The following is a 13,027-nucleotide window of genomic DNA, read 5'->3' on the forward strand; positions in this document are numbered from 1 at the left end:
GTTATTAAAAATATATATATCTATATCTATGTATTTTAAAATCCTTTGTGCACGTGGGAGACAGAGCTGCCATGGGGGCGGGATTTCTCCAGGAAACCTCACCTGTCCTGAACAAACAAACGTGGCTGCTTGCACAGGGTCACAGCACTCCCTCAGCTGCCTCGGGAGCCCCCGGCCTCCCCCTGATCAGCACATCCCTGCCCCTGATCCACAGGGGATTTGCAAGCCAAAGGAAAGGAGCCAAAGACATTCCAAAGACATCCTAAATATTCACCCTAAAGGTGCCACAGGGACCCTCCCTGCCCGCAGGACAAATCCCTCGAGTTCTCCAAACAAAGGCACTACCAGCTTGGGGGGGGAAGTGGGATTTAAGGATGTGCTGCCAGTTTCCAAGGAAAGGTCACAGACAGGAGCAATTGGCAAGCAGTTTTCACCGTTTTAGCAGCAGATCCACCCAAAAAACACCTCCTGACACATTCACCTTTGGTCCTACACAATCAGATCCCAAAAATCCACATAACAAAGGGCTGCAGGAAAGAACCCGGCTGAGTACCAGCCAAGGGAATGAAACTTTAGGGTCCTTGCGAGGAGATAATTCAGCCAGGGCTGCCCTGAATCACAGTCAAGAGGGGTTGGGGTCCCCCTTTTCCAGTCATCAGCTGCTCCAGGATACTCCCTGGCTCACACCTGGCTCTTCCTCAGTATCACAAAATCCAGAGCTTGGTAGATGTCACACGTGCCCCTGGTGAACTCGCAACTGTGGCCAGGCAGAGTCCAGGCATTCCCAGCCCTTTTGGTGGCTCTTTTGGAGAAATATTCCTTTGGGTTGTGGCCCCTTTCATTTGTAAACATGTCTGTATACCCATGAATGACCTGGATTATCCTGCAAAATTTAACTCGTTTAACTCATCCCCAAAGCTGTTCTGTCTGAACTATCACCCTCCCACCCCCGTTTGTGTAAAAGACACCAAGAGCTCTCCCAGCTCCTCCCAGGAGCTGATTACAGAGACACTTCCCAAAGAAGTAACCTGATACTGCATGAAGGAAAAAGGATCAGCCTGGAAAAGGAATCTGATGCTTCCAGGGCAAGGAGAGAGGGATATGAGGCACAGGGGCAGCTCTCAAGCTCAGATTTCAGGTGCTAAAAGTCATCCAGGAGCACCTCCCTTACCTCAGCCTTTCCCCATGCAGTGAACAGCTCCCATCTTTCCCCAGAAATGTCCCCAAAAATGCACGTAAAGAAAACAGGTTTGGTCCCCTCTCCCCTGCCCCAGCTATGGAAGGGTTGGAACTGTTAATTCAGTCACTGTAAGCAGATAAAAAAGTTGAGCACTGGAGATTCCACTGGGATTGGACCCTCCATCATTCCGGGCCGCTGGTCACAAGTCATCTGGAAAAAAAAAGGAGACATCCAAAATCAGGGTGAGCTGAGGTGACATTCCTTGAGATGACACTCCTCCTCAGCTTCAAACAACCTCCCCAGAAATCGAACTTGTGGGATGTAAACACAACGCTGGGAAAGCAGGAATGGATACCCCTGTGAGACAGGGAGTTTGAATTGTGATGAGACTTGGAAATAATTCCCAAAATGAAAAAAAAAAACAAAACAGGAATTTTGCTGGGAAAACAGGAATGCATGTCCTGATAAGACTGGGAGTTTGAACTGTGATATGAATTGGAAGAAACTCCTAAGGTGAAGGAAAAAAAACCCAGGAATTTTTGTTTTCCTGTCTAACACAGGGAGGCCCAGATTGGGCACAAGGGCTGCCTCTCCCAACAGCTCTGTGACCCCACAGCAGTGTCCAAATAACCCTGTCAGTGAGACTTTCCCGGGCCAAAAAACGAGGAAAAGTGAGATAAATCTGTGTGCCAACACAGAGACCACACACAGGCGTTTTAATTTATGCAGATCTGGTTGTAGGAGCTGTGCCAGAGCTCCCACGGCTTTGGGAAAGGAGCCTCAGCCCCTTGTGAGGAAAAGAGCAATACAAAAAACACACAAAATGTTCCCTCACCGCCTCAGGTTCCGGGTTTCAAACACGGTGTCCTCGTCACTGTCGAGGGAGCCCAGCTCGATGTTGTCATCCTGGCTCGACAGCAGCCCGTACTTCTTCCTCTGGGGTTTCTTCAACCTGCAATGAGTTTTGGGCTCGTTTCTGGTGCCCTCGGACCTGGGGCTGAGGGACAGGGAGAGCACAGTGAGTGAGCTGCTGTCCCCACCCAGCGGGACTGGAGATGGTTTAGCGCTAATTACCTCGGGTAATTAACAGTGCTGGGGATTTACAGCAACGTTTTGGACTCGCTGCCAAAGGGATGGAAGCAGAGCCCCGGCTGGCAGAGGGAGGGAGGGAGGGAGGGAGGGGGATTCAGGGAAAATGAGCACAAACACAGGGATTAGGAGCAGGATTGGGACAGGCAAGGGACAGGGGACACCGTGACCGGATTCAGGGGGATCCAGACCAAGATCGGGCCATAAGGGACAGGGACCGAGACAACCGGGACAAGCAGGGACACTGCCACAAGCCAGTCCAGGACCAGGACAATCAGGATGACATCCCCGACCAGAGGGAACCGGGACAAGCAGGGTAGATCCCCGGGCCAGAGACCACTAGAACCGGGACAAGTTGGGACACAGCCCGGGACAACGGGAACAGGGACTGGGACCCGCAGGGACACAGCCCCGGGTCAGGGGACACCAGGATGGGGACAAGACCAGGAGCAGGACTAGCAGAACACGGATGCAGCCCCGGCCGGGTGCCCGTCCCCTGCCCGCACTCACCGGAACGCCCGCAGCACGAAGTAGAGCGCGGCCAGCGCCGACAGAGCGCTCAGCACATAAACCGCCCGCCTCAGCACCGGCAGCCCCGACCCCAGCGACAGCCTCGGCCCGGACCCCTGCTCCGACTCCGACTGCGTCTCGTTCCGTGTGGCCGCCCGCGGCGGTTCCGTGCTGTTCCCCGGGCTGGGGATAGCGGCGCGGCCGAGGTGCGGGACGAGGAGGAAGAGGAGGAGGAGGAGGAGGAAGCGCGGCATGGCCGGGCCAGGCCGGGGCAGCGGAGCGGGAGCGGCGGCCGCAGGAAGGCGCCGGGACGGTGCGTGCGGCGCAGGCACCGCCCGGGCCCCGCGGAGCCGCTCGCGGGTTCCGGGGCTGCGCCGTTCCGGGCCGGCCGTGACCCGCTCACGGAGCCGCCGCGGGGCTCCGACATTTTGCCCTCGGGGTTGTTGTTGTCCCCTCGCGGGGTGTTGTCACCTCGGCGGGGCCGCCATTTCTCCCTCACCGCAACAGCCCGTCCGTCACAGACGCCATTTTCCGCTCAGGGTCATCCTGCCTCCCTCAGGGCCGCCATTGCCCTCAGAGTTTGAGGAGTCTCATTCCTTCCCCAGAGCCGCCATTTCCCCCTCAGGGTTGTCTTTCCTCTCTCAAGGCCACCATTTCCCCCTGAGGGTCATAATTTCTCCTTCAGTGTCGCCACTTGCCCCTCATAGCAGGACCATCTCCCCCAGAGCTGCCGTTTACCCCTCAGGGTTATCTTTTTCCCTTCAGGGCAGCCATTCCCACCCCATGGTGAAGACAGCTGCAAACAGGAGCATTCTGAGCATTTCAAGAATTTCTATCCCCCACCTTTTTCCTCTGCAGACACCTCCGGCTGACCAAGGCTCAGTCACCGCCCTTCAGCCCTGCTCCACTTCCCCGTTTTTCCTCAGGGAACAGCTCAAGCTACCTGGACACACAGGGCTTACTTTTTGAAAAAGGGCATTTTGGATAAAACTGGGTCACTCGAGCTCACATCAGACCCACGGCACCCAAACACCTTCCCGCTTACGCCACTGGGTTCCATATCCAGCCCCTGGACCCAGCGATTCCCTCACCCATCCCAGCAAGACATCATTAACTCACTGCCATAATTAGCAATGCCAAAAATAACAGCACTTCTAACCAGGCTCTATTTTTGTACCTGTTCATTATTTCTGCCTGTGTCTAAGCATCCTATTTAGGGAGGTCTTACAAAGCATTATTTGTAAGTATTTTCAGCCTGAATTCATTTAAGCCTCACCTGACTGCATTTTTATCAGCAAAGACTTCACACACTCCTCAGCCTTCATTATATTTAATATCCTGCATTAACATGCAAAAATTCTCACTGGTGAATTGCTCGATACAACCCCCAGAAGTGTGTCATGGCTGATTGCTTTTTTTAAATGCTGCTCACTTAGATAATTTGAAAAAGGTTAAAGGAGGGAAAGTAGGTTTTGTGAAGTGAGCTCAATAATCCCCTCCTGCAGGCAGGAATGTCTGGAGACTCTTATCAGTGGAAAATGGGGAACTGATGGCTCTTGGGCAGCAAGTCCTCAGGGCTCCTGAGCGAGCCCATCACCAACTTCTGAGTTTATCCCTTTAGAAAAATGGGGAGGAAAGGGCAGGATGAAGCAATCAACTCTTCTTTAACACAAAAAAAAAAAAGGGCAGGAGCAGCTGAGATCATCAAAAACTCTCACTGCTCTCACCCTGCAATCTCCTGCCAGACACACATTCAGAGTGTCAGCCTTTCTGAAGCCAAATCCTCCTCAATGAGCTGCTACATTTTTGGGATTTAACCAGCAACAAGACCTCATTTCCATGAGGATCACACATCAATCCGCTTGGAGCAGAGTGTCCACCTCCAAGCACCACAGCAGTGCTTTGTTCCATGCTCTGAACTGTGCTCTGCACCAGACAAATAATTTTGCCAAAAATAACCTGTTTCCCACAAGAAGTACCACAGAGATTTTTTTTTTCCACATTTCAGTGTTTTATTCTGGCTTGATTGACTTGGTTCATGTAAAAACGAGCAACACCACTGCTCTGAGCTCTTCATCTCCCCACTCCAGTGTCTGTCCTTCTGTCTTCTCTGACGTGTCTCAGTGCTGAAATGGAAAGGAGACATGAGAATTGGAAGGTGGATAAAGATACAGGAATGGAACAGGGTTAGAGAATTGGAAGGTGGATGAAGATACAGGACTGGAAGAGGGCTACTGCACCACTTAAGAGCTCAGGGATACAGAAAAGGGACACGGCAAAAGAAGGAAAGCTCAGAAAAGGGATGTTACCTGGTTGGCAAGCTTGCTCCAGCATCCCTGGAACGCAGCTCTGGTCGCTCAGGATCCACTGGCCCTCCGAGGCGTGTGCCGGGTCCCTTCAGCCTGCTAAAGCAGAGAGGCATTAACAGGAGCCCTGGGCAGAGGCTGCTCTCGCCCCCAACCTCCCCACACAGCTCACAGCGCACGAGGGTCTCACAAGCCATCGCTGAACCCATCACACCACAAAGCACAGTCTGGGAAAACTGTTCCGGGCCGGCTGCTGCCCGTGCTCAGCCAGCCCATGGTTTGGATCCCCTAAGCAGAGAGTTAACACTTGGACATGGCTGCTTAGGAAGTGTGGGCCATGGGAAAAAGTTAATGGCAACAAGTAGGATGGCAAAGAAAGCTACAATTAAAGTGAGCAACTTAATGAAGTCTAGGAAGAGTCTCAATAGATGAACACATATCGAGTCAGGGAGTTCGTTCCAATCTTGCTTCCGTACCTACAGCAAGACACGGCTGCATGCCCAACTCTGATCTGTGGAACTCAAGGTGTGCCACAAGCCAAAGGTTGCATACGGCATGGGTTAACGTTTTTCCAGCAGCTGACCAAAATTGTCAAAAGGAATATTTCACAGGTACATTAGACTTTCAAATGAGCTCTCAACAAGAGGAAGGATGCGGACATGAGCAAAAGGAGTTACCTCGAATTACAGGACTATTTCCACATATGAACTAGCCAAGAGAGCAGCTCTCGTCTCAGAGGTTTCTGTTGGAGGCACAACACTTCTTTTCTCCAAGGACACTGCAGTTTCCATTTGCTAGCAAAGAATTCTTAGAACTTGTAAGCAATGACACAGCTAAGCTAAGCCCGGCATTCCCCTACATTGCACACGCGCTCGGCACGCAGGGAACAGCCCAGGGACTACAGCACTCGGCTCTTCTCTACAGCTTCCCAGTGTAGGCTACAGCACCTTTGCAGGAAACATCCATTATCCTTCCTAACGTTCTGACTGCACTTCACTCCTAGCACGCCCTCAGGTTTGTACTTCCAGCCTCTACAGACAAGTTTTGACTGCTTTATGTGAAATTTGTCGGCCAATTCAGATGCCAAGATAAGATTTTAGGATTTAAATTCCAGCGCCCGGGCAATCGTCCGGCTGGCTCTGCCACTGTCCCTAATCTCCTCTCGCTCCCAAGACTGTTCTTCGTCTCCAAGGGTTGTGTTGTGCAATGAAATGTAAATGTCAGGAGCAGAGTTCATTTCAGACGGTCTTTTAATAGGCTTCGTAAAGCCAAAGAAAACTGTATACAGGAATCCTTTACCACTTCAAATACAACAGCAATGGAATATGCATATTTCTTCCAGTAAAAAAGGACAATATAAATAAACATTTTCAAGAACCTCTTTATGGTAAGTTTGCAAGTCTAGTTCTGGGTCATTTACATCATTACAACAGTAAAAATACCGTTATGCGGGTTGAACATACAAGCACGTTTCTCTTTAGATATATCAAGGTGGTTTGCCTTCCAACGGAACCCAGGCTGCATTCCTACCTTGCTACACTAAAGGAATGTTACAAAAGACGAAGGTAATGCACTTGGAAAAAAAAAAAAAAAAGAAAAAAAGTCCACAGCTTGTTCAGCTTCCAGTGAACATCGGTACAAGGTCCTTTCTAGCTCAAAAGAAACTGAATTGGGGCCCCATCTTAAAAAAAGAAAAAAAAAAAAAACAGAAACGAACACCTTGGCTCATTCATGGAGTTTAAAATAAAATCTGAAGTGCTTTCAAAAAAGATTAAAACCACTTGAAAGCAGAGCTTTCTCCAAGACAGTCTAATCAGACAGTCTTGTCTCAGAAGCTGCCAGGCTGTGTATGACAAGATCAGAACTGATAATACTACAAAAGTGAAAATACAAGTAGATGTACTACACAATAACCATTTCAGCGAAGCTCCAAAAATCTTTATAAATACAGCCATTGGAAGGACGATCTTGAGTCAGGAAGGATTTTTACTCGTTGTGTGTAGCTGAGGACAAGAAGCAGGCACAATTGTAAAGGCACTGAAGCAAAGACAAGTTCCAGCATTTTACTCCCTTTGCATTAATCCGAGGCTACGGCTACTTGGCTACTGAGATCCCCCACCCGCGGGTCAGTGCGTTAGGGCAGCCAGAGTTTGGGCTCCAGGAACACCTTTTTTTTTTTTTTTTTTTAACACTTGCTTTGCCTTAGATGCGAGCAACTCCTGCACATGCATTAAATTAGACTCTCCCGGCACCACCACGTCCACAGCCTGAGCCTGCCCCAGCTCCAGGCTCAGGCTCAGCAGGTTCAGAGCTCCTACAGCACACGGACTCAGTGCTCCCGGTCGAAACGGGACTTACCGTAACTGTCGTAGCTGTCTCTGTAGGATCCTCCTGAGTTCCTGTCTCCATAGCCACCTTGACTCCTGCGGGACAAACAGCACCTGCTTTACAGCTGCTCAACTCCTTCTCCACTGGTTTGAGCTCCACCACAGCTTCCCCACGACCCCCGGTGCTGGCAGAGCCCTTACCTGCTATTATAGTAGTCTCTGGAGCCGTTATAGCCTCCGCTTCTGGAATCAAATCTGCTGCCGCCGTAGCCTCTGTCTCCACCTCCTTGGAAAGACACAGAAATAAGGGTTTTTTAACCATTCTGAAAAGTGGCAGAGCCCCCCCCTCCCTTAAATCTAGATATTATGACTGACCCCCCCCAGGCACTCACCTCTGGAGAAGCCACGGCCCCGGCCTCGGCCCCCACGGAAGAAGCCCCGGCCCCCCGAGGACCCCCCTCTGTAACCACGGGATCTGTTCTCGGAGGATTTCCCAGCCTGGTCGACTCTGATCTGACGCCCATCTACAGACTAAAACACAGCAACAGTTAGCCAAATTGAAGTATTTAAATAGCAAAGCACATGTAGGAAAACTTGCACGCCTTCGCAGTTGACTGAACAGTGCCTGGACTTATTGCTCCTCACAAAATAAACATGTACTTCATACCACAATTAAGCCAAGTAGGCAAACTGATACATTAATATATTAACTGTATTTACAGGAATGCCGATAAAGCCACTATTTCAGTCATCTAGATTCCATAAGGAAGCTTTATCAATTTATACTCCTAATATTTACATGTATTTTTGCGTATAAATTCGTATTTATAATTATGCATAAATATAGCCAGATTTTTTACATCTGTATCAATTCAGGTAAGACACTGGCATTCATGTGTTCTTCCACACAGCCTGAACAGCAGCACACCTCTGATTCTCTCCCTCCATTACTGAAAATAAAGAACCCACTCCAGAGCCTCCTCACCTTTCCATTCATGGCCATCATTGCGTCTTTTGCATCATCGATATTTTCAAAAGTAACAAAGCCAAAACCTCTGGATCTCTGAGTCTCTCTGTCTTTCACCACCACGACTGTGAAAAGCAAAGGCAGGAAATAAAAACCCATCAGCACCAGGGCAATTTTACAGACTATGGGAAACTATCCTATCTTGGCTCGGTAATCTCACCTTCAGAAATCTGTCCGTATTTAGAGAAGACTTGCTCCAATGACTGTTCATTAGTGTCGAAACTGAGCCCGCCGACAAACAGCTTTCCCTCATCTGATGCCATTCTGACCTGCCAAACCAACAGAACGGAGTCAGCGACTCAAAATAACCACATAATCCCCGCGAGGTCTGAAACGTAAATCCTTCAAACACCATCTATAACGCCACCAATGCTACCTCACACTCCCGGACGCCTTATGCGCTTGAGCCCACGCCTTACGCAGTCTTCCAGCCATCTGAGGGGTCTCCCTCAGGGTTTCCGGGAGCGAGGGCCCACTTGGAGCTCCGCGAGGCTCAGGGCCAACAGGAGGGGAGCAGCATCGCGGCCGAACCCCGGCAGAACCCGCGGCCGGATCGGGCCGGGCCGGGCCCCGGTAGGACCCCCCAGTCCCGCCCCCGACCCTCCGGGCCCAGCGCGCATGCGCGCCCCGTCGCGCCCCCTACCGGCCTTTCCCGCACACCGCCGCCCCCTCCCTCCCGCCCGCCGCCATTTTGCACGGCCGAGGCTCGTCGCCATTTTGTTTCCGCGCGCGCCTTTCCCCCCACCGCGCCTCCTTCCCCCACACGGCCCAGTCGGGCCCGCTCCGCCGCATCCTGCGTGCCTGCAGAGAGCACGGATCGGCGGGTCGGGAGCCGCGGCCTAGCCTCCCGCGGGACCCGGCCCTCTGTCCCTGGGACACGGCTCCGCTCGCCGCGGCCCACCCGACCCGGTGCGGTCGCGGCCGCCCCGCGCGACTGCGCTCACCGATGCCCGGACGGCGCGAAGACCACAGAGCACTTCAAAGCCTCAGCGAAATGTACGGCGAGCCTGGCGGGGCGGCGCCTTATAAACGCCCGCGCTTCATCCCGCCTATCTCATGAATATGCAGATGAATCCCGCTGCAAGGCGGGGCGACACGTCACCAAAGCGCTGCCGCCGCTGCACCTCCCGATTGGGCGGGATTCATTAATATTAATGAGACACAGCGGGGGCCGACGGCAGGGGCGCGCAAACAAAACAGCAGCGTGGCCCCGCCCCCTCCACCCGCGTGGGGGCGGGGCGCGGCGGGCGGCCCCCATTGGCTGCGCGCGCGGAGGCGGGCGGGAGCGCCCCTGTGAGAGGGAAGGAAGTGGAGGCCTCTGATTGGCGGGAGGGCGTGACCGCCACGCCCCTCTGGCGAAAGGGGCGTGTCCACGCTGGCCCAGTTTCGCGCCCTTCTCGCACTGCGGCGGCGGCCACAGACAAAGGGCCGCCTCAGGGGCCGCCGCCATTTTGGACGCCGAGCGCTGCCCCCGGCCGGGCTCCGGTGGCTCCTCCCGCTGCGGCCCATCCGGTCACCGCCCCGCTCAGGGAGCCCGTCCTGCCCCCGCGAAGTGGCCCTCGGGTAGCCGCTCTTCTCCCCGTCGCGTGGGGAATGATCCTTTCAGCCGCTTCCTTGCAGTGTTGTCCTACGCGAACTTGGGAGGTGATGGTGAGAAGTATCCAAAGCAACAAAGTTTTCTTCAAAAATAAAAGGTCTTTGCTCAACCCGTTTTCCTAAAGATTGAAATCTTTAAAAGCCCGTCCTGAGGTTGGACATAGGTGAGAACGCCTTCGTAAAAACTTCCGTATTGAATGAGGAAACCGCAAAGCCAAATACATGTCTAATCGAGAGGCTACACAGCTTTTGAAAGGCATAAAAATAAAAATTTTCAGTGTTTCATACGATAACTACAATCTCATGTAGAAAATTGTTTGGAAACATTGGAGAGGAGGAGAGACACGTGAAGAAATAGATTGGAGGAGATGCACGGGAGGGAATAGCAGTGGGGAGGAAAGGGGAAGGAAACATGGCAAGGATGGGGCTGTTGTGTCCCCGTGTGTGTCCTGTGTCCGAGGACAGGACTGGACACATCAGGGGTCACTCTGTGTGTGTGTGTGTCCCCTGCCCCGGTCCCCAGCCACGTTTGTTCTGTCTCCAAAAACTTGTCATTCACATTGCAGTTTGCAGCCACCAGCCACCCTCCTTCCTTCTTCCCTCACAGTATTCCCAGTCAGTGCCAGGCTGCACAGAATAAAACCAATGGAGTATAGAAATCACCGCTCTTTGGTGACCGATTTCCAAACCAGGCGCTGAGACAGAGGAAAAACAAACCATGGGGAATGCAAAGAAATCTGCCTGTGATTGCTCTGTGGAGCAGAGATCACTCATTCCCTGCCTCCCAGGGTGTGGAAATCAGGCTTTTCCACCCTGATTTGTTGCTGATCCCTTTGGGATCTGCAGGAAAAGGACAGTTTGTACATAGGTTATACAGTAATTACAAAACCCAGGGGCACCACATCTGTGGTTTTTCTGAGCTCACAGGGCCACAGGGACAGAATGCTGCCACCAAAGTGCTCAAAAGCACATAGAAAAACCCAGTATTGATGATAGACCAAGCCAATATTATTCTTTTTCTACCATTAAAAAATTTACTCACTTTCCTAGGCCTGGAGGAGCGAAGAGATGCGTCTGCTATTACTGCAAATTGATTTTTGCCCTTCAAGAGAGGAAAAGATCCCAGCCCTGCAATCACAGGCACAGCATTTTGATTAAATTAGAGACCCATTAACGTGAGCGTTTCTGGTCCATGATGAGGGCAGATAAAGTGACCTTGATGCACAGAGCCGTTTTCCAGTCTGGGATGCTGGACAGCCCACACCAACCCCGCTGCAAACCTCGAGGGACAAACACCAGGATTCATTGGGATTTAACTCCACACAAAGCCAGGCAGGTCAGGTGTCATGAAAATAACACCGAGAACCTTTGCTGCTTCAGGGGAATTTGAATCTTAGCAGGATGAAGTGCTGCTGGGAGCAGAGGAGCTCCTGTGAGAGGGAATGGCGAGCACAGCCCTGCTTGGATGTGTCCCTAAAGTGTGTTTTCTGTCTCCCTGGGGTGTGTTGATGCCTTTGCTTTGACAGTGAGAGTCACCAGAGACACAAGGTGAGAGCTGTGCCAAATGGACACTGCGTGCTCCAGCCTCAGTGCTGCTGCTGCCAGAAGGGTTCATTCCTGACACGGGGCACCAGACATGTGCCCAGGCATCAGCTGTGGATTTGGTGATCCTCGTGGATATCCCATGATCAGGCTGCACACACGGTCTGCAGCAGCCCCACGTCACCAGCCCAAGGGGATGAGGAACATCTCTGCATGTCCCACAGGCTGGGCTCTGGCTGGAAGCAACGCTGGGAGCAGCCAGGCAGGCAGCTCACCTGGCAGGTTGCACCAGTCATTAGGGCAGTTAATTAAGCACTGAAACAGCCCAGGATTCATGTCCTTAGAGCAAACCTCCTGGAGCAGAAGGACCCTGGCCAGGGGTCCCAAACAGGCAACACCACATAGGAGATGCAGACTTCATTTCTGTGTGAGTTCCTGACCTGAGCACCATGGATGTTTTCCCTGGCTGAGCCCTAATTTTGGTCACCGGGATGTGGCTGTGAGCAGGGCTGTGGCTGTAGTGACCCAATAAGTGCCAGCACTTCCTCAGGGAGGGCAAATATCCGCTCTGAAGCAGAGCTCTGTGTGTGTACAGGTGCAGCCATGGGAAATCATGAATCACCAGAGGCTGGAGGGACCTCAGGGATCACCTGGAGCTGATTCAAGCAATCCCCCCACACGTGACTGATGTTTTTATCACCTACTCTTTAAAGCTTCCAAGGGCAGAGGTTGTAGAACCAAACATCCTGTTAATGCAAGACTGATTTCCTGCAAGTTCCGCCCATCCAACAGCACAGCAGGGACAGTGCCACATGGAAATGCCTTGGGGGAGCAGTGACAGGAGGAGTTGTACTGCCCTCCTACCTTCACCCCACGCCATTCCGACATCAACATGAACCTCTCTCCTGCCTCCAGCACATCCCACGCTCAGGCAGCTCCTTCTGCAGCACCAGGGGCTTCTCTGGGGGTTTGCAGGGACCTTTCCCAGCCCCTGCACTCACGACCCAGGGCACAGGGGATTGCCCAGAGCCGTGCAGCAGCTGAGCCCAAACCTGCTCGGCAGCCTCGGCACCTGCTGGGGAGCCAAGGGCAGCCCCCGCCCCGGGCACTGCTCTGATGAGGTTCCAAAATCCCGGAGCAGCTCCTCCGGTGCTGCCGCTGTGGGGCAGGGCTGGGGCCGGGAGTGCCCGAAGGGGGAGGACGGGGCAGTGGGTGTCACGTCTCGTCCTCTGGGGCTGTGCCTTACCCGGGGCTGGGAGGGAACAAAGCCCTCCAGGCAGCCCCCCCGCCCGCTCCAGGCTCTAGGACTGCGTTCCTGCCCCTGGGACCACCCTCCCTGCTCCCAGGCACAGCGGTGGAGGAGCTCTGCACGCCCCAGCACATCCTGCACGGCGCAAGAGCCGCCCCCTCTGCCTTTGTTTTCGCTGGGGTTGCAGGAAAGGAGGGAATG

At 52.9% G+C, this 13,027-nt stretch overlaps 2 protein-coding genes across 5 annotated transcripts; both read right to left on the bottom strand.

Annotated features, from left to right (window-relative positions):
• Positions 1 to 412: 412 nt before the first annotated feature.
• FAM174C (family with sequence similarity 174 member C) lies at positions 413 to 3,098 on the bottom strand. Of its 2 annotated transcripts, XM_088179109.1 has the most exons (3): positions 2,780 to 3,081; positions 2,016 to 2,132; positions 413 to 1,390 (listed from the first exon to the last, which is right to left on the bottom strand). In XM_088179109.1, exons 1-3 carry the CDS (start codon positions 3,031 to 3,033, stop codon positions 1,387 to 1,389), a joined length of 375 nt encoding a protein of 124 aa, XP_088035235.1. In that variant the 5' UTR covers positions 3,034 to 3,081; the 3' UTR covers positions 413 to 1,386. The 2 variants fall into 2 exon arrangements, with proteins under 2 accessions (XP_088035235.1, XP_014738427.2); XM_014882941.2 differs by lacking the exon at positions 413 to 1,390 and having other exon boundaries at positions 2,012 to 2,177; positions 2,780 to 3,098.
• Positions 3,099 to 4,766: 1,668 nt separating this feature from the next.
• CIRBP (cold inducible RNA binding protein) lies at positions 4,767 to 9,598 on the bottom strand. 3 transcript variants are annotated; one of them, XR_015808499.1, is made up of 8 exons: positions 9,384 to 9,598; positions 8,600 to 8,708; positions 8,398 to 8,504; positions 7,805 to 7,943; positions 7,614 to 7,698; positions 7,444 to 7,508; positions 5,089 to 5,181; positions 4,767 to 4,905 (listed from the first exon to the last, which is right to left on the bottom strand). XR_015808499.1 is itself a non-coding variant. In XM_088179108.1 (7 exons), the coding sequence occupies exons 2-7, from the start codon at positions 8,700 to 8,702 to the stop codon at positions 7,072 to 7,074; spliced, it is 516 nt and encodes a 171-aa protein (XP_088035234.1). In that variant the 5' UTR covers positions 8,703 to 8,708; positions 9,384 to 9,522; the 3' UTR covers positions 6,318 to 7,071. The 3 variants fall into 3 exon arrangements, 2 of the variants coding, with proteins under 2 accessions (XP_088035234.1, XP_088035233.1); XM_088179108.1 differs by lacking the exons at positions 4,767 to 4,905; positions 5,089 to 5,181 and adding an exon at positions 6,318 to 7,088 and having other exon boundaries at positions 9,384 to 9,522; XM_088179107.1 differs by lacking the exons at positions 4,767 to 4,905; positions 5,089 to 5,181 and having other exon boundaries at positions 7,151 to 7,508; positions 9,384 to 9,522.
• Between the last annotated feature and the right edge of the window lie 3,429 nt (positions 9,599 to 13,027).

This window comes from Sturnus vulgaris, chromosome 26 (genome assembly GCF_052056855.1).
Source record: "Sturnus vulgaris isolate bStuVul1 chromosome 26, bStuVul1.hap1, whole genome shotgun sequence".
In the NCBI taxonomy this organism is placed as follows: domain Eukaryota; kingdom Metazoa; phylum Chordata; class Aves; order Passeriformes; family Sturnidae; genus Sturnus; species Sturnus vulgaris.